The sequence below is a fragment of the Pseudonaja textilis genome, chromosome 2, assembly GCF_049901715.1.
Source record: "Pseudonaja textilis isolate UNSWEBS1 chromosome 2, rPseTex1.2, whole genome shotgun sequence".
Taxonomy (NCBI): Eukaryota; Metazoa; Chordata; class Lepidosauria; order Squamata; family Elapidae; genus Pseudonaja; species Pseudonaja textilis.
The window spans coordinates 84,001,075-84,027,211 of NC_141991.1; the positions used below are offsets into that span (position 1 = coordinate 84,001,075).

General features: G+C 37.9%; 1 protein-coding gene across 3 annotated transcripts in view; it reads right to left on the bottom strand.

The window, feature by feature from the left end:
* The window catches only part of PPP2R2B (protein phosphatase 2 regulatory subunit Bbeta), a 242,200-nt gene that overhangs the window by 16,658 nt on the left and 199,405 nt on the right, over positions 1-26,137 (bottom strand). For all 3 annotated transcript variants that reach the window (XM_026696398.2, XM_026696397.2, XM_087924497.1), the window contains exons 5-6: positions 25,742-25,919; positions 3,158-3,322 (exon numbers count right to left, since the gene is read on the bottom strand). In XM_026696398.2, the coding sequence (XP_026552183.2) occupies positions 3,158-3,322; positions 25,742-25,919 (343 nt within the window). The remainder of the gene's footprint in view (positions 1-3,157; positions 3,323-25,741; positions 25,920-26,137) is intronic.

The following is a 26,137-nucleotide window of genomic DNA, read 5'->3' on the forward strand; positions in this document are numbered from 1 at the left end:
ACAATCCCATTTAATACATGTTTTCCAAAGTGATTAAGGAAAGGGGTGGTAAGGAGAGAGTACTGGCATACCTGCCAATGAAGACGGCAGTGTTTGGTATAAAACTGTATTAATAGAATAATAGTTAGAAGGGACCTTGGAGGTCTTCTAGTCCAACTCTCTGCTCAGGCAGGAAACCTTATATCATTTGTTTTATTTATTTGATTTGTCACTAGCTTACAAGATAATAGGTATAAGTATAAGCACGAGTAAGAATACAGGAAGTAGGTATGAATAAATGGTGACAATAGGACAGGGACGGGAAGCACGATGGTGCACTTATGCACGCCCCTTACAGATCTCTTAGGAATGGGGTGAGGTCAATAGTGGATAGTTTGAGGTTAAAGGAGTGGGGGTTTGAGGATGTAACAACAGAGTCAGGTAGTGCATTCTAGGCATTGACCACTCTCTTGCTGAAGTTGTACAATTTCAGACAAATGGCTGTCCAATCTCTTGTTAAAAACTTCCAGAGTTGGAGCATTCACAACTTCTGGAGGCAAGTCGTTCTACTGATTAATTGTTCTAACTCTCAGGAAATTTCTCCTTAGTTCTAGGTTGCTTCTCTCTCCTTGATTAGTTTCCATCCATTGCTTCTTGTCCTGCCTTCATTCTGTCTTTGGAGAATAAGTTGACTCCCTCTTCTTTATGGCAACCCCCTTAGATATTGGAACAGTGCTCTAATGTCACCCCTAGACTTTCTTTCAATTAAAGATCCAGGACAGATCATCAAATGTGAACAGCCATATTTATCACAAGAATGCTCTCTGCCTGGAGAAGAATTGTGAGTTGGCTTTTTAAATTGAAACCAAGGAATATACCACAGATCAGGGATGTGGCTAGAGGAGATGCTGATTAAAGCACGCTTATAAAAGATTTCCTTTGTGGGGTAAGGAAGATCATCTTTAAAGGCCAGAATTGCATTTATTTTGAATCTTGATGAACAGCCTAAATTCCAACTTCTAGGTCTGCTGAATCACAATCGACTGAGGAGCTGCACTTCTGAAGGATAGAAAAAAAATCAATATCAGCCATTAAGGGAGAGATCAATCTGAACTTGTTTTCACAATTGCTTCGAATGTGCTTTAAAGGACACTGCAGCAACAGCAGAACAAAGGAATAACACTAACCAAGCCAAGGGATCTGTTGTTGGGAAAAGAAGAAAATGATCCCAGCTTGCGTCTTATTACCAATATATTTAATCTGAACTGAACTGTCTATTTTACAGTAATCAGACAGCAGGAGGAAGGAGTGGGGGGAAAAAACCAGGCTAACCAAGAAATACAAGCGATAGATATCAGAATACAATCAGACACTTGCAGCAGCCAAATAATTGGCTGCTATGGCATTTTCCACTAAGTCAGAGAGATAAGACTGGAGATCATTTCAAGAAGCCGCTTATTAGAAGTTAGGAACTGATTTGGTAGCAAAAGAGCACTGTAAATTACAATAGCAATATAGGCACTGGAAACTTTATCCTAGAAGGACATCGCCTTTGGAATTTAATTCCTCATCCCAAACTATATTTCAATAGTTCAAAAAAAGGGGAGGAGAATGTACTTTAAAATAATAACTGGTGATCACAAAACCTTTGGGTTTTATGTTTATAAATTGTGTTTATATTAGGAAGTCGATCAATATTTATTAGAAGTCAAAATGTGGATCTTGTTCAAGAAATGGAACACGTAATATAAGAAAAACAGATACAAATTGGTTCAGCTCTAGCACCAAACCATGATGTATCATTGCAGGAACAAGTAGAGCCATATCTTACTCTGGATTATTATCTCAATCACTTCCTTTGTGATATACAGCATAACCCTGGTTTACAGGCAAGCTAAGATTTGTGGACACCGATGAATTGCGTTCTTAAATATTAAGTCAAAGGATAATTTTATGCAAATTAGAACCAAATGCCTCTGATTTGCTCCTTTGGAATAGGGAGAAGAAACAAACTAAAACTTCTGTTGCTTTTTTCTAATAAGCCATAATTTATCATGTCTGGATCAAGCCCTCCTCATATCTAAAATTCTATCTGATTTGCTTGGCGTCAGTAGATTATCTAAGAATTATCTAAGAACTCACAAAACAACACAACTTGAAGGAACCACTTCAGTAACAGTGAGTCAAAATAAATAATTCCTCACTTTAAACTCTTATCTGTAAAAAAAAAAAGATTAGTTTCAGACCAAGTTAACTTTATTTTGAGATTAACTTTAACAATTTCTATTCAACCTCTGTTTTCAGACATTGAAAATGAATGAAGCCTCTACTTCCATTCCAATTTCATTACACCAGGGCTGCCAACTCCTGGCTCACGGGCTGGATGCGTCGTGTGCTGGCCACGCCCTTATCCAGTTTAATAAAGGGGAAAAAAGTTCTGATATATCAGATAATGCCACGGGTTTGCCACCCCTGTATCATACAGATGATCCTTAGGTGCTCATTCACAAAATAAGACCATAATTTAATATTTCCATTTGAGCGGCAAAATTCTCCATTTTAGTCAATGGTTGAATTTCAAACATTCAATTAATATTCTGATGTTGGTAAGCAATTCCATTTCTAAAAATTTTCAAGTGAAAAAGAACAAATGTTATCCCTTGCTTTTTGGGAAAAAAAATAGAATTAAACTGGGTCTTTCTTGGTAACCATTCTATTTTTTCTCTTTCACAGTGACAAAACCTAGTGGCATAATCAGGTTTCCCACACATGAAATCAGCAGTCCACTGCTTATGCCATTTCTTCTTGCGCCATCCAAGCATTTTCTGTGTAGTTTGAATTTCCAGTTTGACACTGAACAATCCAAATAAGATACCTGAGAATCCAATGAATCAGTTATAAAAGTGTTTTGTAGATATAGCTTGTTCCAATCGGATGGATTTGACAGGGCAAAGGAAAGAATCATTCCGCATTTTAGATAGTAGGAAGGAGTTGTTGATCAACAAAGGAAGAGGTTACTGTACTTTTTTCTTATAGCTTTATCTTGAAGAAGAGTAAATGGAGGCCACATATCACAAAAAAAGTATGTAGTTTCCTTTTATATGCTAGACAAAATCCTTCCATAATACAAAATTCATTTTCAACATTCCCTTTTTAAACATGGCTGGACCATACTCACATTTGGAGTGTCTGTCACACAAAGCAGACATTCTCATGTCACACAATCTTATTGTCCCCTTGCTGCTGCTATAGACGAAGGTGTTGCAGTGATGAGGATGGAATTCTGCAGCTGTAATCACTTCTGTCAATTCTTCCATGTTTGCTGGTTTTATATCTACAATATCTGATGCACGAGAGTCAAGGTAACATAAATAACACAATGTAGAATTTCTCAAAACTAACCTCAGGATGATTTAGGATATGACAGAGCATGTTAAATCAGGACCTGGGTGGTTGGGTTAAGTTGAAATTGCTATTCATTCACTAGGGAAACTTTGATCCAGTACTTTTTGTCTTAGAACACTCTAACACATGGGACTTTTATGAGGTAAAATGGAATCAGTCACAAAAGGACATGTCTCATCTATTCTCAAATGCCTGTTGAATAAAAGCTCCAGCATTTGTCCAGCAACTAAGCATCATCTTAGTAAAATATGTATTTCCACATTTAGATGACAATCCTTAATGCTTCCAGCTACCTAAATATTCTAATATAATTAGTCTTGGCATATATTGATATGAAGTAAAATAAAAAGATTTGTCATGGAGCAACAAGTCCTTATACAGCAATGGGAGTTTACATAATAAATTTGTCAAAGCTCTACATGTTACCGTCTTTTGGTTCAGAGAAAATAATGCATTTTTCACATTGCTTTAATTCTAAACTCTATTTCATTACCTTACAGTTCTTGCAGACCTTAATTACAAATCCCAGAATTCATATTTCTGCTTAGTTAATTCCTCTTTAACAACCTTTGTTTTTTTCTGTTTCTTATATTTACCACCAGTGCAGGAATTTTACTACAGGTAGTCCCCAACTTATGACTGTTCAAAGTTAGAATGGCACTGGAAAACATGACTTAGGACCGTTTTTCATACTTATAACCATTGCCGCATCCCCATAGTCATGTAATCAAAATTCAGAGGTTTGGCAAGTGACTCATATTTATGACCGTTGAAGTGTCCTCAGGTCATCTGATCCTCTTTTTCAATCTTCTGACAAGCAAAATCAATGAGGAAGCCAGATTCACTTAACAACTATGTTACTAACTTAACTGCAGTGATAAACTTAGCAACTGTGACAAGAAAGGTCATAAAATGGGCCAAAATTCACTTAACAAATGTTTCACTTAGCAACAGAAATGTTGGGCTCAATTGTGTTGTTAAGTTGAAGACTACCTGTACAAAAAATATTTCCTACCTTTTCTAATGTACACAACAGTGGAATTTGGCTCCCAAGATTGTTCACTTTTTGGAAGATAACACAATTCATTAAACAGAAGAAGAGTAGCACCTGTTTCTCAGTTATTTGGGCAAATCCTCATTTCACCTGTTTGCGATCCTTTCCCTCACTCGATTTTCACTAGATATGTTGGGATTGTTTGATCTCTGAGTCTGTGAACCTCTTATCCATCCCCACACCACATTTTCCTGTGTGGAAGCACACATGCTTTGTTTTATCTGCTATCAACCCCAGTCCAGGTATTGACTCTAAACTACTCCCCACTCATTAGTCAACAAGCTGATGTAGTTACACAATAGACTTTTCTTTTCAGAAAGCAAAATCGATCTGTATTATCAGGGGAAATAGCCTGAGGAAAATAAGCAAACTGGTCAAATGAAATGGAGAGGTTAGCCATATAATGAGGAGTTCAATCATGTCTGTTCTTTATCTCTGGGATGCCCTTGTTGTGAGTTTCTGGGAAGAAACCTATGATGTTGACAACTGAGTAAGATCATCCTTCTTTATCAATATTGAGGACAACCTACTTTCACCTGCCAAATATCTAGTTGGAGCAAGTTGGTGTGGTTGGCAATTCTGAGGTGGGCTTTACAGTTTTTGGATCAAGACTTGTACTGCAGAGAAAAGTTAGGGCTCCTGACTTCAGCAGCCTAGAAATGAGACTATGCGTCTTCCCCTTCTACTGCAAACTGGTGCAGTGTTTGCCTTGCCAATTCATCCTGAGGCGTGAATGAATTGGTGCTGTTCCAGCGTGTTACTCTCTGCTTTGCCTGAGCAAGCCAAATCAAGTTTAACCGATCTCCAGTTTTGTACAAATTAGTATCCAAACATAGCGACCTTGCTCAGAACTGCTGTGACTTGAGGTCATGACTCAAGACTGGGAACTCTTGAAGTAAGGGGAAGTGGAAACTGGCAGGAAGAAGAAAAGTGAGTGACATTTTGTTTAAGCCTAACAAAAGAGGGTTAACATTCCTTATTAACAGGGATGAACCTCACCCCTTGCTACTTGGGAGAGAAGCTATTCTTCAAACACGTCCTTAGTGGCAGCCATTTTCAACCATTTCAAATCCAAAATGACATCCCCCATTAGAGAAAAGAAATGATATTCCTATGGGTGAACAGTTAAATAGTAAAATACAGGTGGAAATACAGTAAGGGATACAATTTCCCTTAAGCATGCAATTTAAGTACAGGTAGTCCTTGACTTACGACAACAATTGATCCCAAACTTTATGGTGTTAAATGAAACATTGTTAGTGAGTTTTGGTCCATTTTATGACCTTTCTTGCCACAATCGTTAAATGAATCACTGCAGTTGATAAGTTAGAAACCCAGTTGTTAAGTGAATCGGGCTTCCCCATTGACTTTGCTTGTCAAAAGGGTTGCAAAAGGTGATCACATGACCTTGGGACACAGAAACGGTCATAAGTATGAATCAATTGGTAACCATCTAAATTTTGATCCCATGATCATGTAGAGATGCCGCAAAGGTTGTAACTGAAAAATGGTCATAAGTCACTTTTTCAGGGCCGTTATAACTTTGAACTGTTGTAAAGCAAGGACTACCTTTACAACAACAAAGTTGGGAGCATTATGGGTTCCCCCACAAGCTTCGTTCTTTATATTCATGTGCATTTAGCTGCTTTTATAGACCCATATATGGTTATTGAAAAGAGCTGAAAAACAGCTGAATGAAAAAGGAATTTTATCAGCATGCTTCTCATGTTAGGAATCCCAAGAAGGCAAGGTTCCAGAATGGATGCAGGTTCCAGAATGGATGCAGGTTCCAGAATGGATGCAATCATGTTTGGCGACAGATACATAAGCCCCCTTTCAGACCATTACAAATAATCACAACCAGTTATTTTTACCCTACTCTCGAGTAGAGAAGTACCTGCCTAAGGCATATTAATTAAGTGCTGCCTTCTGTTCTTGAATCATAGAGGCAATTTAATGGAAAGTGTTTTTTCATTCCAAACCAGGTTAAACAAAGGCTATTACAATTTTATCTTGTTTTATTGAAGGCCCGGAAAAAGAAATCCTAACTTGCTAGGCAACTGCGGGTATAGTTTTCCATTACAAGCCCCCAAATAAATCTTTTCTGTTTGTGGACTCCTTGGTGCTCTGTGAGCGCTCTCAGAGAGCACTGCAGAACCCCACAGTTCAACCCTGAGCTACATATATTCTTTTTTATTGGATTTTTTTCGGTTTGCGAGTGTCACTTGGGACCAGCCTAAGAGCTGAGGAAATAAAGGCAGGGTCTGACTTGCAACTGATTTCTCATTACCAAATGTTTCTACATGCTGCTAGTTGCAATGAAGGCAACAGAATTGTAGCTGTTTCTCTTGATTTCTCCATACTGAGAGAACCTGTAATTATGAAGAATTGAGTATAAAAGCATTTCCCCCAAACAATCCATCCCATGATCTCATCTTCTTTTCCCAGAGCAAAATTTCAAATCCTGTAAGGGTTACTCATACAGCTTACTACTAAGTTGAGCATAGCTACACCTCTTATTAACAGAAAACAGATCAAAAGAGTAGGAAGGGACCTTGTAGGTCATCTAGTCCAACTCCCCGCCCAAGTGGGAGACCCTACACCATTTGTGACAAATGGCAGTCCAATCTCTTCTTGAAACTCTCAAGTGATGGCACTCCCACAACTTTCAAGGGCAAGCTGTTCCATTGGTTGATTGTTCTCACTGTCAGAAAGTTTCTCCTTGTTTCCAGGTTAAATCTCTCCTTGTTCAGTTTCCATCCATTATTCCTTGTCTGGCCTACAGGCACTTTAGAAAATAGCTTGATCCCTTCCTCCCTGTAGTAGCCCCTCAAATATTGGAAGACTGCTATCATGTCTCCCCTGGTCCTTCTCTTTACTAGACTAGCCAAGCCCAGTTTCTGCAACCGTTCATTGTATGTTTTAGCCTCCTGTCCCCTAATCATCCTGGTTGCTCTTCTCTGTACTTTTTCTAGAGTCTCGACATCATTTTTATAATGTGGTGAAGAAAACTGGATGCAGTACTCTAGGTGTGGTCTTACTAAGGCTTTATAGAGTGGTATTATTACTTCCCTTGATCTTGATTGTATCCCTCTGTTAATACAATTTAGGATTGCATTAGCTTTTTTGGCTGCTGCTGCACACTGCTGGCTCATATTTAGCTGGTTGTCTACTAGGACTCCAACATCCCTCTCACAGTTACTGCTATTGAGCCTGGTTTCACCCAGTCTACATGTGTCCTTTTGGTTTTTCTTGCCTAAGTGTAGGATTTTACTTTTCTCTACATTGAATTTCATTTTGTTGGATACGGCCCAGTGTTCTAGTCTGTCAAGATCCATGTGGATCTTGAACCTATCTTCTTGGGTGTTAGCTATTCCTGCCAGCTTAGTATCATCTGCAAATTTGGTAAGTTCCCCTTCTATTCTCTCATCTAAATCGTTAATGAAGATATTGAAGAGTACTGGGCCTAAGACGGAACCTTGTGGCTCCCCACTGCTTACTTTTCTCCATGTAGACTTAGACCCATTAAGGACTATTAGGACTATTATGCAGCGTATCCATACTATGCAAGAACAGAGCGGTGAAGATAACAAACTTTTGCCAAGATAGATCAACTGAGAAGCTAGACAAAGAAGGGATGCAGTGTTCTCCAGAAGCTTTTAGTTACGCTCCCATACATCTCAAACACGTGTTCCCTGTTTACGTCGTCTAGAAAAGCTTGGAAAACACTGGAGAAGGGACTGCTATGGAGCTCCTGAAAGATGTTTAATAAAAAAAAAAATCCATATATTAATATGTCCAAATTATCTGCCTATAAATAAATCTAGCTTCCTTTAAAAATGAAATAGTTGAGTGCATACTTTGCAAAACTGAAAAAATGTCAAATAATAAAAAAATGCTAATAAGGACTAAATCATCAAACCATTACATGCTGCAGCAGGAATCTGGGTCCTAACCAATATTATATCTGCAGAAGAGCTGTAGCTTTCTTAGGCAAGACTTCTATTCACTACTCACAAATAATGCTATCCAGCCACCCTTAAACCAGTGCAATGTTATACATAAACTTGGCTTTCCCAACTTTCAATCATTATCCCACCTCTACTTTCCTTCTTTCCAATCTGCACAGTCCTCTGACTGCCCTCCAATAAAACGAGGGAACAAAACCTAGCTGATCTTATATACCTTTGATGGTGACAGATCAAAGGGCAGACATGTTGTTTTAACACTGGTATAGCTAAGGAAGATTTAAGTCTGTCTCACATATGGGCCAGAAAGGAGATGAAGGCATTTTTATAGAAATAAAGATGTTTTCATGAGGCATTTGTACCATGGTTATGTGCAAGAGGAGAAAAGCTCAGATCTGTAGCAAAGTTCCCATTACAGCTGGCATTATATGTCTGTTATATTTTAAGATTCAATTTAGATGTCACGGTAGATCTAAATGAAGAGTAGATCCATACAATATTTTTTGTAAACCATTGTTTTCCAAGTAAAATAAGTATGCTGCATTAAAAAAATCTGGGATGAAGGAAGCAAGCAAGGGGGAAAAGGCTCATAAAAATGTTTGCATCCACACTAATTACATCTCCAGCCTTTTATTGTCTTGATTGATTTTTCCCTGCACTATCAACTAACCTCCAGGTAATGATGGTCCCTTTGGTCTAACAGGGAGGAATTATAATCTTTTTTATTATTATTTTTCTCCCTTTAGACAAAATAAAGCCACCCAAAAGACAAAGATTCATAGCATTTCCCATAGTAATCATTCCGGCTGAGAGAACTTCCCCCACTTGTTTTTGGTCCAAGAATGTCACAAAGCAAAACATTGTAGGATTCATGATCTTGTACATATTTTGGTATTTTTGAAATCCCCACTTAGTGCAAATACTGGTGCCCTCAGTCACATTTTAATATAGTGGCTACTAGTGTTAAGCTTTCACACTACGGTAGTAAAAACCCAGCATGAGGTAAGTGTATTGGCTTTTTGAAATCTTAGTTTAGAGAGAGCAGAGAGGAGAGAAAAAAGCACAGAGACTCGCTTTGCTCCATGTGGAAAATAAATTAAGTTCCTGCTGTTAAAAGGAGTGAATGGGAGACTGAGAACATCCCATTCCTTTAGAGATTATTGAGAAAAGGTGTCTGTGTGTGAAGATTACTTTCTTTAATGCGATATGATGGGGAAATTGTATAGGTGGCCCTAACTTCCTTCTTATCCACTCTCAAATGAAAATTCTGTTTGAGACTGATAAGGAGATTCAGTTTGCTGGTCATGTTCCCTGCGTGAGACCAACCAGAATGAACAGCTGCCTTTACATGTCCTAGATTTTTTGGGTGATAAAATTAAAGCTTATCGTACACCCTATCTAATGGTACCCACTTTAACGTACTCAGATTTGAAATGATTAATCTTCTTATCAATATCTGTAACATGGACTCTAAGAATTTCCACAGACTGGAAAGGACCAAATGTACCATCAATTTTTAAAGTAGGGATTTGGGAAATTACAGGTCAATTAGTTTAATATCTAGTTTAATGGTTCTTCTGGGTAAATTATGGAAAATAATTAATGCCTGTCACAATATTCCCTTTTGGAGTAAGCAGCATAAAGCAAATCACATAAATTGAGTAACAAATAGGAACCCAAAAGATTAAAAGCAAGAGGTAAAGAAAGAAAATATGTCTAAGTCTAGTTTATACCAACACAATTCATTATACTTCTCCATATTTTTATCCATGTCAATTTTCTTGCTTCCATACTACTTTATACACTTTTGTTGCTTAAACTTCTCAGGAGAAGAATCTCTTATTAAACTTCTCTCTTTCTTAGTTATCAATTCCATCTAGATGGGCCTTATTTTTTCTCTTCATTTCCCAACCTCTTTTTTTTCTTTTTGTTTGCCCATTTGATTGTCATTTATTTTCTAAATCAGTGGTTCTCAGCCTGTGCTCTATGGATCCATACGAGTCCTCAATGCCATTACATGGGGTCCACGAATACTTGGAAAAAAGTTATGATTTAAATCAGTGGTAGTCAACGTAGTCCCTACCGCCCAATAGTGGGCATTCCAGCTTTCATGGTGGGTGGTAGGGGTTTTGTCCCCTACTTTATAAATCACCATTACCGTGGAACCGGTGGGCGGTTAGAGAAAACTTTACTACTAACAGAGATACAAAAGTGGGCGGTAGGTATAAAAAGGTTGACTACCCCTGATTTAAATCTTGAGTTATGTTGGTCATTTTAAGTCATTTAAAGGGGGTCCATGGTGAAAAAAAGTTGAGAAACACTGCTCTAGATGACCAAACCACCTCAATGCACTGTTTTAGTATTATTATTCCATTTTGTATTCAATCCATGTGGATACACTTATGTACACCATTCCTTCTATGTTATTTCTTATGCTGCTACTGATATAGTCCAATTTCCCTTTCATACAGCAAAGTGGGCGAGTGCCTTTTCTTATAATACAGATAGTTGTCAACTTACAACAGTTGATTTAGTGACTGCTCAAAGTTAAAAAGGCACTGAAAAAAGTGACATAGGACCATTTTTCATACTTATGACTGTTGCAGTATCCTTTTAGTCATGTGATCAGAATTGAGATGCTTGGCAACTGATTCGTATTTATGATGGTTGCAGTGTCCCAAGATCATGTGATCATCTACAAGCAAAGTCAATGGGGAAGCCAGATTCACTTAACAAGTGTGTTTACTAACTTACCAACTTGCCTTGTAACAACTGCGTGGTAAGAATGGGTCATGAAGTGGGGCAAAACTCACTTAACAAATATTTCAGTTAGCAACAGAAATTTTGGGCTCAATTTTGGTCATAAGTCAAGGAATACCTGTGCAGGGTTTTTGCTTCTTTTGACAAATATTAATTCCTCACAGAAGGCAATTTATTGCCAACTACTTTCTCTTTATGCAACTTAAAATTACTTGATCATTTTTGTGTCTTTAGTAATCATTCTACTAAGCTACACAAGGTCATATACTTGTTGTAACATTTCATTACGTATGTATAACTTGCAATTCCTCATTCCACTTGCCTTGTCAAACCTAACTTTCATACATTAATTTTCATATCGCCACTCCTCGTGGGCATTCATTTTCTCTAACTTTCATTGCAAATCATTCAGCTTCTCAACCAACAACATACCTCCACCTGTATGCTAAAGTGTACATAACTATAATGTAATCAGTGCATTTCTAATATTATAAGATTCCTTACCGTTATCCATAAATACATTAAATAAATAAGAGGGCATTAAGCATACATGTTTGTCCCAGCTCAGTGTTGAACCATTCATTAAATTTCCCATTTATTCTGACACTTGCTTTGTTTCTATCATTTGTGACTCGTATTACATTCAGCCACCAACTTACCTGTCCATACTAATGCAAAACATTTTTAAGCCTATTTACTTCATCATGCACTGTCTCAAAATCAATAAATGTAAAATGAACTTTCATTATTTATTGACTTTTCAGTTATCTGCTGATGAACAGAAGTATGTTCTGCATTAGTGTAGCCAATATAAAGCCAACATTGCATTTGCCAAATTTTGGTCACTGTCAACCTGTCAACCACAATTCTACCAAGCACCTTCCCAGGCTCACATACAAAGTAATCTTGTTATAGTTTCCGTATTTGCTCTTGCTATCTTTCCCTTTCTATAAGGGAGCAGTAACTGCATTTTCCCAATTGCCTGATAGAGAAACAGATTTGCATAGACTTGTGATAGTGCAGCTATGTAGTATTACAAGTAATCCTAATTTAGCAACTGTCTTGTTTAGCTACTGCTTGCAGTTATGTTAATGAAAAAGGAACTTTGCAACCAGTCTTCATATTTGCAACCTTTGCGGTCTGTAAAAAGATTCTAAAATTGTGATGTTTCATGCAGTAATCACTTTGCTTAACAACTGAAGTGCCTGTCCCAACTGTGGTTGCAAAACAAGGACTGCCTGTAATGTTTATGGTTTTGTTATATATAAAAAGCTTCAAATGTTGCAAGAATGGGCAGGAATGGAAGATTATTTGTTGGTCGAGGAAATACAGCATATGATAAACTAAGGCTGTGACAATTTCAGTTCATAAAATTATTCAGGGAGCAAAAAGTGCATAGGGTGATTATCTTTCCCTTTCTTCTGTACACTTAGAATCTGGCATAATCCAATAATGCTGAACAATGGCTGATTGGAAAAAAAGGCATTTCTTTAAACTGATCACAACTGTATTGGGGTATGGAATTTATAATGGCCATCAATTTGGATGCATTTAAAGGGAAACTAGCCAAATTTATGGCACATACAGCTACCATTTCTGATCAACAATATTCAGTAGTATGAAAGTAATGATATTGTGAGATTTTAAAAAAACCATATGCTTATAACTTTTAAATATTATTTCATATTAATATTTAATATTAAAATATTAGCACGATGAATTTCAAACTTGGCAGGAAAAATCAAATTAGTACATAAATATAATAGAATCTTTTTATGGTTAGTCAGATTATAGGCAAGAAGTTCTTTTGAATATTTAAGGAACATTTCATTTCAAGTTGTTTCTGCCAAAGGAAGGAGACTAATAGATTGGTTAGTTAATAGTATGGGTAAGTAGGACAGAGACTGACAACTGACATCCAGTCTTGTAAAATATTTCACTGATTGTCTTTAATAGCATTGGTGCACATTCTCCTGTTAGCAGGAAGCAAGGACCAGAGATTAATATCAAATTAGGAAAATCTGAGCTCTTTCTGAATGTTTTTTTGTCTAGATTTGTTTTAAGGATGTGCTGATAGTCTAAGAACAATTGTAATCAAATACTTCCTTAGCTATGCAATAGTTATTTTCTTTTGTACAGTGTTTTGAGCAGTGCATAGCTGTTTTTTAAACCCTTTGCAAAAAACAGACTAGCTACTTCTACTTTTTTCAAAAGGTTTTACTTTTACAAAAAGCTAGTTTGTGTATCACGTGAGCTCATTGGCAAAATGAAGAAAGGCAATCCTGCCACTTTGGTGTGCATTCTGTTTTTGAACGTGAGAATAGTTCCACTGCATCAGATGGGTTCAGGACAATTTGCCGTAGCCAACTCACTGTGGTTAATTTGCTGTGGCCAACTCACTGTGCGATGACAATTCAACATTGTATTAATTGTTTCAGTCACTTTCATTGTTGGTGACCATGCTTTTGTTGAAATTATTATAACTCTTTTATTTCTGGATTGATTTTTATTTTATTATTATTGGCCACAGTTCCATCAAAATTAACTTAACTTTTATATTTGTTGAATTGTCCCATGGTGAGTTGTCTGACACAGAGCTGGCCACGGCAAGTTGGCTTCAGTGAGTTGTCCCATTCTCGCATCAAATGGAGGCCAACTAGTCAGCATTTCATCCCACAATGCAGCTAGGAAGCCCATGCATAGGCATTTAGGAAACTCTCATCTTCATCTTTCTTTTAAAACTATGTCACAACCAGCCTCACAACTTCCTTGAAAAAAATAGTGAAATAACTGTAGGTGATTATAGTTCTACCTTTTTTAGGTTGCTATCTTCTTATCTGGGAAGAACTTCTACTGTCCACAATGGGGTTTACTTCTGACATGTCTAGGAGTAGAAGACTTGGTTTATTAGAAGATTTCAATAAAAGGATAATACTACCTGTCAATTCAAAATGACAGAAAGAATTATTAATATGGATCACTATAAAGCTGATATAATCAGAATTTCTGCAATAAATTGTACTCAAGAATACAGAGATGGTGTGATATGCATTAAATCTGAATTAAGATGTACGTTTTTCTGACATATATTTAATTTACAAATTACGTAGAATTTGAGCTGGGTCTCTAAGCAATAGTAAATGGCTTCATTAATTCACTCTATTGCTTCTGTAACCTGGGGCGTTTATATTTCCCTAAACAAAATGAAATAAAAAGTTGTCTAGATACAAAATGTCTTGAGACTGAAATGTTAAAACTGACTGACTTCAGTGAACTAACTGGATTAGTGTTTCGCAACAGGAATATATTACTAGCACCAGTGAGCATATGTATGCATAGAGACAGCACTGACATGTCCAGAAGGAAGAACTATAACTCAATTACAGAGCATGCACAAGAGTCCAATGCTAAACTCCAGTACATCTCAAGAGAAGTAAGAAAAACTCTTTGTCTGAAACTGGTACAGTGCAAATTTCAATATATTTCTTCCTAGCCCTGGGAGATTCTACACAGGCATGTAAATATTTGAGGCACAAACTGAGAAATATACCACTGAAGGAAGTATGATGGCCTCTCCACCTATAACTTTGCACCAGAAACCGCTACTTCAGATTATACTTTCACATTATGTTAGTATAGTTGAAGAGCAGAATTAGCTTTGTTCTCGCTCTGCAGCAGTTTATCTGAAATCAGAATCAACCAAAGCGCATCTGTTTTCTACTGTCATAAATGCTGCTTTACCATAGCTTGTTGTTCCTGTGTATGAGTGAGGCTTTGCTTAGTGCCAGCTGCAAAGTAACTGAAAGGAAAGGAAAATCAGTAGACCAAGGGGCAATGGAGTGAATGAGCAATGGAAGAAAGTAAATGCAAATTGAAGGAAGAAAGACAACTAGCAGTCTTGTCCCCATTTTTCCTTCAAACTGGCTATTAGTTCTTCCATGTTCTTCTTCTTTATCTGTCTGGAACGTGGCTTTTATGAAAGCTTAATGATTGTGGTACTCTGCAGCTCTGGCTGGGCTGAACCCCTCCTAACTCTGTTTTCATCACCAACAAGTGACTCCACTATCACTCTTCTGCTGGTCAAGTAATAACTAATGTTGATCTAAAACCTTTTCATCATCTCAAGGCTGAATGGAATCAAGAGGTTCATGCAACTAATTTCCAAAGCAGTGTTGCAGAGATTAAGGAATGGAGTGTGTGTTGTACAGTATCAAAATTCAAATTGTATGTAGTGGTAGTGGCACAGCTGTATCTTTAAAATACAACTCTGGTTTAAAACAAGGGTCCCAATTTTGAGAACCAAATGACACATGGGGAAGACAAATGATTTACTAAAATATCTACAGAATCTCCTAAACTTTCCACTGGAGGATTCTATCATTGCAGGGCTTTTCAAAGTTAGCAACTTTAAGTCATGTGGACTTCAATTCACGGAATGCTCCAACAACTTGTAGTATGCTGGCTGAGCAATTCTGGGGGTTGAAGTCCACACATCTTGAAATTGCCAAGTTTGAGAAACACCGCACTACTGGAAGTGCCCACTGGGAAAAGAACTCTCAGCTTTGGAGGAGAGGGGATTCGCTTTCTTGCCTCTGAATCAGGTGCGATTCAACTGGTATAACAACCGGTTCCGTGAGCGTGCGCTTTGCGCGTGCAGAGCGTTTGCTACTGACCTTCTCCAGCAATCTCTGTGTGTTAAACAGCTGACAGGTGGCAATCCATTGTGCGGTGCGAATCAGCTGAGCTTGAAAACAAGGATATAAAGCACAGGCTAGAGCCAGGTGGGTGGGTGAGCCCAACAGCTGATTGTCAGAGCGAACTGGTTTGCTCAGAGCTGATCCTTGGAGCTCCCAGTTTCCCCGAACCAGGCCGAACCAGTAGAATCCCATCCTTGTGTCTGAATGCAGATTTTTGTTCTTTAAAATTTTCTTCTTATACGCTATATGATGTGGACAGACAGAAATCCCAGCAAAACAGCCAATGCTATGTTGACTTTTAGGTGAATAAGGAACATCACCATCTCCATTGGAACTTCCATTGGAAGTTGCAGGAAATATGACTTCAGCAACAGAGTGGTCAATGTCTGGAATACTCTACCTGACTCTGTGGTTTCTTCCCCAAACCCCAAAAACTTTAACCTTAGACTGTCTACTATTGACCTCACCCCTTTCCTAAGAGGTCTGTAGGGGGTGTGCACATTTCTCACCCAAAACAGTTACTTCATGCTCAGGATGCTTCAAACACAAAAGAGTCTAGTTCAAACTGTGAAATTTTGAATACTATCTGAAGCCAATAAAAGGTGAGCCCAAAATGAAATGTGGGGTGCAGTTATATAATTCAGAGTAGTGCTCCTCACTACTCCTTACAATTTTTGCAAGCCCCTCTAGCTTTTGCAGAATACCAGATTCAGGGTTCTTCAATATTTGTAAACTATGGATGGATTGGAAATTTGAGAGCACATTGTGTGCACTCTTGCAGAACTGATGCTGTGAGTTGATGCGCTCACTTACATACAAAATAATTGGCTAAAGGAACATCAACAGTTAGAAAGTACTCACTTATCAAAACTCTCCCTGCCATCTCTTCTAGTATCTAGCCTCCTGCAAAATGCTTCCTATTATCTTTGCATACCTCTGCCTTTTGTTGAACAGACTGCCTCAAAGGAACATAAGGACCTCTGTGCAAGTCTTGGAAATAAAGATATTCCGGAACTTGGTATTTTGCTTTGCAGTGGGTCAATTTCTTGTTGTTTTTAAATTTATAAGTAGTCTTTGCTAAGTGACCATTTGATGTTACAATGGTGCTGAATCAGGAGACACTCCTTGTGTTTGAGGCTGCTGCAGTGTCTGCAGTCACACAAATGCAATTTGGGCACTTGGCAACTGATGCACAATTATGATGCTTAACCAGTTCACTTGGGCTTTGTATCAGATCAGTGACCTTGATATCTCTGGGGGCCCCACCACCAGGAAAAAACAGTGGTTAGTTTCAAACCCACAAGACATGAAGGCCAGGAAGTGTGAGAGGTTGCTGCTCATATCAACCATGGCAGTCAGAATCTCTTGCCACTCAGTTGGCTTGCCTGGGACAGCGTTTCAGCATCATAAAGAAGGATTTCGGCATTCCCATCTCTTCCCAAGCCTGCCTTGTGAACACACTATTGCGTGAGCGGTGAAAAAGGGGAAGTGACTGAGCTCACTCAGGTCGTCCCCTTCTTCCTTTTTCTTCTGAGTACTTGAAGGCTTCCAAGTATTCTAGGCCACTTCTGTTTGGAAATCCTTTGATTGCTTCCCTTTCTGTGTGAGCATTTCTGGTAATGCTTCCAAAGAATATTAAAAGGTTTTTGATTCCTTGAATGCAGTAGAGCGGAGTCATATGGCACACTACTCTGACACTGAGCATATATTATGGTCACTGGCAATTCAAGACTCAGAAGGCTTTCTTTCTCTGTTTCTGCTTCCCATCTCAGCTCTTTTTCAATTCACAACTCTTCTTTCTTTGCATAGTGAGTCTGGCAGAGGAGGTACGATAAACAGTGCTTAGGAAATACACCTTTTGCCTTGATCCAATCAAACTCTATTGAGTTACATTTCAATACGAGAAAGAAATTTAAGGAAAGGCTCATTGTGACCATAATTTTCAACTTCCTGCTGGCTTCTCCACTGACTTTGCTTGTTAGAAACCACAGGAAGTCATAATCATGTGACCTCACATTTAATGGCCATGCATGATTCATTTAATGACTGGAACTGGGACTGCCATCATAAGTTAATGTGATCATGTGATTTTTTTCATTTTACAACCGCATTGCTTAGCGATGAAGTTTCCAGTCCCAATTATGGTTGTTAACGAAGTACTACCTGCACAATTATTTTAATTTAGCTTTGGGAGTCTGACAGGTTCCAAGGCAACAGTCTTTGAGCACATCCACACCTCTGAAACAATGTAATAAAGATTATAAAAAGATCCACAAGGTGACCAGTTTGAAAGAATGGTTGTAAAAGGGATGCAAAAGTACATATGCAGGGGGGACTTGCACAGTTTATAATGTCTCCAGCTTTATGGAGATTTGAATAATCTCTAGGTTTTGTTGCCTCCATTAGATATTTAAGCATTTATTAGAAATTAATTATACCCCAAAAGTACAATTGGCTTTGCTGAATTGTCTGTTCTAGCAGCCTTTTTAGGTGGAGGCTTGTTTGATTTTGAGTATCGCTTCAGAAATGTGGTAGGTGTAGGACAAAAATGAATTTGCTTCCAGACTTTTTCTTTGTGACTGGATTAAAAATGAAAAATTTGCCAGAATTTTTGGAGAAGCTTTTAGAAACTTCATAAAAGACATTGTGGGAGGATTGATAATGGTTTGGGATTGCAGTAACATACCAGTTGGATAAAGATGGGCTCATTAAAATCTTTGGAAGAACGAGTTCTACAGGCTCTGAATGGAATTAAATTTGCAGAAGGTAACCAGTGATTAAAAGGCAGCTAACTGTCTAGGACAAAAGAATGTTACGCATTGAACAGAATAACTTTCTTATATATGCCAACATTTCATTTCAGTGCTTAGCACAACAGACTCAAAAAATGTCCCTGCAAAGCAATTACTATCTGCAGCGTGAAGTAGTTCTCAACAGATTGCATCTTTCATGGTGGAAGAAGAAGAGAGGCAGGAATGAGAATTTATGCCTCTTTTGATACAAGCCATTGCTAAAGTTAAATTACATTTCATGCCTCCTTAAACCTTGAATATAATTGGGCTAAACCAGTTTTCCCACTCAAGCCATTTAATGGGGCTTATATTTCACAGTTCAAACAAACACAGGTTTCACAACCTAGACAAAACAATGAGGTATCTCCATAATCCTTCTTTAAAAATTAGATCTTTAAAGTATCTAGGCTATTTACAGCTTGCATTATATACATGGCAAGTATTTGAAATGTTATTTTTGCTAATGCTAAAAACACTTAACTCTGGCAAGATCATATGCAATAACCACTTATATGTTCTTTATTCTTCCAAGAAGAAATGATTGGCAATGGATATTAAACAAGCGGGACCCTATAAACAAACTACTATAAATCAAGCATCAGTCAGGTTTCATTACAAACTGTTAAGTTCTAGCTATGATTTATTGATAAACCAGGAGAAACCTTTTTTTTCTTTTAGGACCGATCAGTTTGATAAAGATGGGATTGTTATAATCTTTGGAAGAACAAGTTCTACAGATTCCTGTGGAATTAAATTTGCAAAAGGTAACCCATGATAAAAAGGCAGATTAATAGTCAAGGACAAAGTGATGTAATGCAAAGAACAAAAAGCTAAGGCTATAAAAGAGGTGCTAGTTTAATACATACAGGCTGAACCCTATGAGTCAATACTGACCCACCATTTCTTGTCTGCCAGACAAGGCAACCCACTGCAGCCCTTGGCAGACAAAATGATGACTAGACTTATATACTGACTTTCCCTCAGAAGATGAAAGGAGTATCCAGAGGATTTGCTCCTCCAAGTTCTCCTACAATCTTCTAGGAAATAGTGAAAGTTAGCTAGGGAGCTTCCAAGGCTGAAAGGGGATTGGAACTCAGATCTCCAAATTCATCATCCAGATTAGATTACAAATTAACAGAGTTGGAAGGGACCTTGTAGGTAATCTAGTCCACCACCACCACCACCCCAAAGCAGGAGAACCTACACTACAGTGATGGGATTCAATTTGTTTTACTACCGGATCTGTGAGCATGGGCTTGGTGGGTGTGACAGGAGAAGGATACTGTAAAATCTTCAGTCAGAGGTGGTATTTGCTGGTCTTCTGAACTACTCAAAATTTCCGCTACCGGTTCTACAGAACTGGTCAGAACCTGCTGAATACCACCTCTGCTACACTATTTCTGACAAATGGCAGTCCAATCTCATCTTGAAAGTCTCAAGTTATGAAGCTCCCACAACTTCCGAGGGCAAGCCGTTCCATTGGTTGATTGTTCTCACTGTCAGAAAGTTTCTCCTTGTTTCCAGGTTAAATCTCTCCTTGTTCAGTTTCCATCCATTATTCCTTGTCTGGCCTACAGGAGCTTTAGAAAATAGCTTAACCCCTTCCTCCCTGTGGTAGCCCCTCAAATATTGGAAGATTGCTATCATGTCTCCCCTGGTCCTTCTCTTTACTAGCCAAGTCCAGTTCCTGTAACTGTTCTTCATATGTTTTAGTCTCCAGTCCCCTAATCATCCTGGTTGCTCTTCTCTGTACTTTTTCTAGAGTCTCAACATCTTTTTTATAGTGTGGTGACCTAAGCTGGACATCCAGAACTTTAATTACCCACACAATGCTGGCTTTCTTGAGAAAGGCTAGCCTTCCACTATCCAAATGTTGTATACCCCTTCTAGTGCTTCTGGCTGTCTGATGTCAGGAATGATATTGGTTCTACAGCTTGCTTTGTGCAAAAATAGTCTAAGGAAGTGTGTGAGAATAAACTGCAAGTTGAGAAATAAGCAGTGCAGCATCCAATATCTGGATTAAGCTACATACCATATCTGCAACAAGTCCCTTATGGGAAAATTGCACGATGATTCATTCTGCTTCTTTTCACCACTACTATTATCTCATGGCCTCTCCAGCACCCCTGTCTTTTGAGGAAAAGTCTATGACATACTATCCAGCAAGCCCCTCTCTCAATGCTGAAAAAATAAATAAAAAAAATACTTACAAGTGCACAAACACTTATGCATGCATCTGGCTCTGAAGGTTTTTCTTTCTTTTTTCAATCACCTTCAGTAACCGGTTTCCATTTATTGCACAGCCGTGTTACTGAAAAGAATATGTGATGTTTTGGACATGCTTTATAGAAATGAATTATTGTTCTTTGTCCTATTATAATTCCTATTATGGCTTTATAAACTTGACTGGCAGAATCTCATTTGAATGCAGGCTTCTGGCAGCCTGTCATACATCTCGAGCATAGTGAAAGCTACCTATTAATATTTCTTTCCCACATCCTCTCTAAAGGCACCTGTCTTCTAAATTACACCCTACAATGGCTCCTCTTATTGCCCATGCTAATCTGTAAGCAAAAACTAAACAGTTGTCAGCCAACCTGGAAAATAGCACCAGCAACTCATCTGAGCTACTTGTGCATTCTTGGCTACCTAAACCAGAATATTATCTGTTGTTGGTAACAAAGCTGTGGAAGAGGCTCAAGGAATTATTTGATAAGGCAACTTTTGAAAAGTAAGCCACTTACATATAAATGGAAGGGAAAAACATATCTAGACATATCTTTCTCTTGCAGGAATAAACTACAGAAGAGGATCACCTATCCCACATTCAGCAATGCTCCCCCTTTGCATCTTTTTTCTCTTCTTTTTCTCTTCCTTGATGCCACCTACTTCTTCCCTGATTTCCTTCTCCCAATTGTAATAGTCATCTTTCACTTTGCTATTCCTCCTTATCCTCTGTTGCTGTCTTACTTCTCTTCCTTTTATGATCTTTATTTGAGTCGTGGTAGCGCAGTGGTTAGAATGCAGTATTGCAGGCTAACTGTGCTGACTGCCAGGACTTCAATCCTGACCAGCTCAAGATTGACTCCGCCTTCCATCCTCCCGAGGTCGATAAAATGAGAACCCAGATTGTTGGGAGCAATACGCTGACCACTTAGAGAAGGTTGTAAAGCACCATGAAGCGGCATATAAGTCTAAGTGCTGTTGCTATTTCAAATAAACATACACAGGACGAGCATCTTGATTTAGAGCAGGATGAACTTGATTTAGAGCAGGAGTACCACATGGCAGGTATAAATTAGAATATGCTAAGAAGAACATTATTAGAATACTCCCAATCACTTCCTTGAGCCCTTCTAGCTCTTCTGTGTAAGGCTCACAGCAGATCCAGTTTCTTCTTCCATTGTGAAAGAAATCTGAAGTTCCTGTTCTCTACACTTAACAGCACAGAAACAGCCTCTCCATGTCACCTTTCCTCTTGGCTCTAGCTGTTACTTGAATTGTGTTGCCTTGGAGAAGCAATTACCACACTCCTCCAGGTTGTTTTTTTAAAACTGTGTCTTTTGTTCTTCCTATTACCTGAGTTTAAGGATTACAGAATTCTCTACCCTTTCTTTCTTGCAAAAACTTATTAACTTGTTAGCCATGTGTTTTCAAACACAAATGCCAGATTAATCTGTACTGAGAAGGAAGTTCTGCTCTCCACAAAGTGTGGTAGCTATTAAGGAAAGGGAGAGGTCAATAAAACTTTGTTAGGTACAAAGCTTTGTTTGTACCACTTAAAATGGCACAGTTGATGCAGGGCATGATAGGAAGGCTTACAATGTCCCCTTTCCAAAACCAACCATACTATGAAGGCTGCCTAGGGAAAAATTGGATTTTTGCCTAGTTGAATAGGAGAGCTCAAATGAACTCCCGCCCCAATTCTACACTGTGGCCAACTTACAATGCATAGGACAGCTGGGTAGGGACGGTTGTGCAGCTTATTTCCTACCATTATTGCCTCTATCTCAAAACAAAACTACTGTCTATGTGGTCATAGAATAAAATATGCATGAGAGAAATATGGAAATAGATCATGAAATCCATCTGAGCGGCATGGGGAAGCAGCTCCCAATATGTGCAATGGGACATGTTTCCTGTCTGCAATACACTGGTTTATGGCAGTACGTGAAATAATTTACTCCACATATGAGCAAACCCAAATTTTGAAAGCCTATAGATTTTAAAATAAAGGCACAAATACTTTTAAACAACACAATTCACTCCTGAAATGTCTACTTCAGTGCCTAATTAAAAGAAAGATAATTTTAAAATGGGCCAACCATTTTGAGAGGTTCTTCTCCTGCAGCATTGCCATAAGCAAAGCACTATTTCTCAAAGTGTCTGCCTATCTTCTTCCAAAAGTCCTGTGTAGCTGGCTTCCGGTTTGCAAGGCTTCGGTGGCGGCAGGAATCCGCAATCGTGCGCGGTTTCTGCTGCGCTCGCCACTGGAGTGCCCCTGATCCAGCTGGATTTGGGGGCTAATAGTTACCCCATAGAGGTATCTGAAGATAGGGGAGATCCAGCAGGGGTCCAGGAGAATCGCAACCCCCCTCCTCAGCTGGCTTAACTCCCTTTTCCGAAAGTGGTGGAGCGGCGATCAGCAATGGCCACCACAAAGAAGCTTTCATCCGGATAAGAATGTGCAGGAGGAAGCTGAGAAAGTGAAAGTTTTTGGCTGACCGGGATAATAAGTAACATTTAAATACCCTGGAATTTTAACTTCTTTAAAGATACATTGTTCCCAAAGAAGATCGGAAAAACCGACGGATGAAAGTTAAAAGGGGAAGGTTTTTTTTCTCACTCTCCTTCCTTACGGTGATAGCAAATGGAAATCGGAAAAACCCGTTTTGGCACCAGCAGGTAATTAAACTTGAAAGTTAAAGCCAAGGGGACACTAAAGATTTCTGAACATTGGAAAACAAAAAAGAAATTTTTTTTTTTGCTATAAGTGGAAAGGCAGAGGAAAAGAATTAATATTAAGATTTTGCTGGAGGAGGCTGCTTGGAACTTAAAAGACTAGAGTTAAATTGTAACAAGACTTCTAAACGATATATTTTGGAACTTTGCAATTGAACTGTACCCCAGGAAGAGAAAGTATAAAAAGAAGAAAGTGCTAAATGAAACAGTTTGTGTATTGGATTGCTTGGTGACTTTTGGAAATTATTATTTGAAAGACTAAAAACATTTGGGTTGTTTGAAATTTTTTTTCACAATGGCATTATTGGGTTGATGAACTGAAAATGGAATTTAAAAAGCTAAAAGAAGAGGAACAAGAAGGGAAGGGCTCTTCTGGATCTGTTTTTCACTTTTTAGAAATGGCGATTTCTACCTATCAGAAATTACAAGAACAAGAAGGTTGGGATGAAGAAGAAGAAGCCATCTTTAATGAACAAACAACTTTAGCTGGGGAAGAAAAGGCAAAGAGGGGAAAGAGAATGGAGAATCTAAGACTTAAAAAAACAACCAAAAAAGGGAAAAATAAGGTGAAAAATTGATACAATGTCAGAAAGCAACAGAAAAGAGGAATACAGAAGAGAGTGGAGATCAAGAGGGTGGAGATCAAGAGACGGGGGCGATGGGGTAAAAAGGATAGATTGGAGAAGAAAAGAAGGGGAAAAGGGAAGAGAAGTTACAAAGGTTTGAAACAAGATGTAAAGAAACAGGATTTATTCAGAGATAATGGGTAAAAATATAATTAAAAAAGAGATTCTGCAAAAGTACATAAGACTGTATTGTTGTATTTGTATTTGAAATAATGTTAGAAAACTGGAACATTATATGATTATAAAATGGGATAAAATATTAAAAGGAATGTAAAATGCTTAAGACTTAATGATAGAGTTTAATTTGTTATGGATTATTGTTTCAATTATATTATAAACTTATTATTTTCCTATTTTAAAATATAGTACGTAGCTTTAGAATGTACTAATCAGAATCAGAATGAAAATTATACATTATTTTAAGTGTTAAATTTAGGGGAAAGGTATAAAGGCGTCATACTTCAATTAGTGATTACAGTGTTAATGAGAAAAGATAATAGATAATTGAAATAGAACAGACAAAAGATTCAAGCATAATGATTTAAATTGAGATGAAATAAATAAAATAGAATTAAGAGAGTGAAAAGAGGGGAGAAGCTATACAGAAAATGTAGAATGGTAAATAAGATATGAAATAAAGTGAGCATGAATTTGATTTATGTCTGTACAAAAAGATGTAACCCGGGATTAAGCCACTTTCCAAAAAGAAGTTTTATGTTTTTATGTTTTGTGTTTTGTTTGTGTATGTTTATTTATTGAAAATTAATTTAAAATTTTTTTTTTTTTTAAAAAAAGTCCTGTGTAGCTGTTTTGGTGTCCATCCAAGCATCCACACGCATACTGAGAAGACTGTTCCTTGACTGTTGACAAAGGATGGCACTTCTGAGGAATATGATCACATCAATGCTACAACAAATGCTGCTTTGCTGGCAACAACAACAGAGTGAAGCAACCCCCTGTAAATAGCTAATACTTACCTAAACTTATCTTCTGGACACAAATCTCATGAAGAACATCTGCTCATCACCAAAGTAAGCATTTGGTTAAACTTCAAAATTGCATGTTATTGAAACATATCAAATAAAAGTCACAGGGATTTCAACAACAGAATTATAGAGACAATCTCTGAAAAGAGATATTTGCTCTTTTTGGGTTCCTCCTACATTTCTCTTCACTCTTCATTTTTTAGTGGCAGAAATACACTTCATCTTTTGAGACACTATTTAGCATTAAACCATACCCATAAACATAAAGAATTATTAAAAGGGAGCCAAATCTCCAGATTAAACAGGCCTCAGATAAGACCATTTGGCGTAAAAGTTAGTGCATAGGATAAAAGTAGATGGGGCCCATCATGAAAATCAATAAATGTAAACTGCACATTATAACCAACCATTGAAGAGATGTAAACTTGTATATTGAGCAGTGTGCTTCTTCTTAAAACAGGACTCTTCCGATTGGATGACATTTCCAGGCAGACTCATGCAGCAAAGGATACTAAAACTTTGATTGGTTATTTCAAAGTTCCATAAGTTTATCCTCAAGTCATCTGCTGACATGTAGGTTTCATAGTCACTGTTTACAGAGATGGAATTGATGTGATAGGTATGTGCATTTGCAAAGACTCTTCTGGGAGTTGCCTCCACCATTAAATCCATGGGCCTTAGCACAGGTACCTAACAAAGACAAGAAACAAAATGAGTTAATCAAATATAATTAATACGTTTATCAAAGAAATTTATCACACGGTATATACTGTGTGTGTCTGTTTCAGTATATTGTTACTGTTTCCACTGTTCCCATGAAAGAGTCTTCCTTGAATTGTTATTATGCTGCTATGTTTGTTGAATAATCAGAACTGACATACAACAATTCAATATTCACGGTTTTGTCC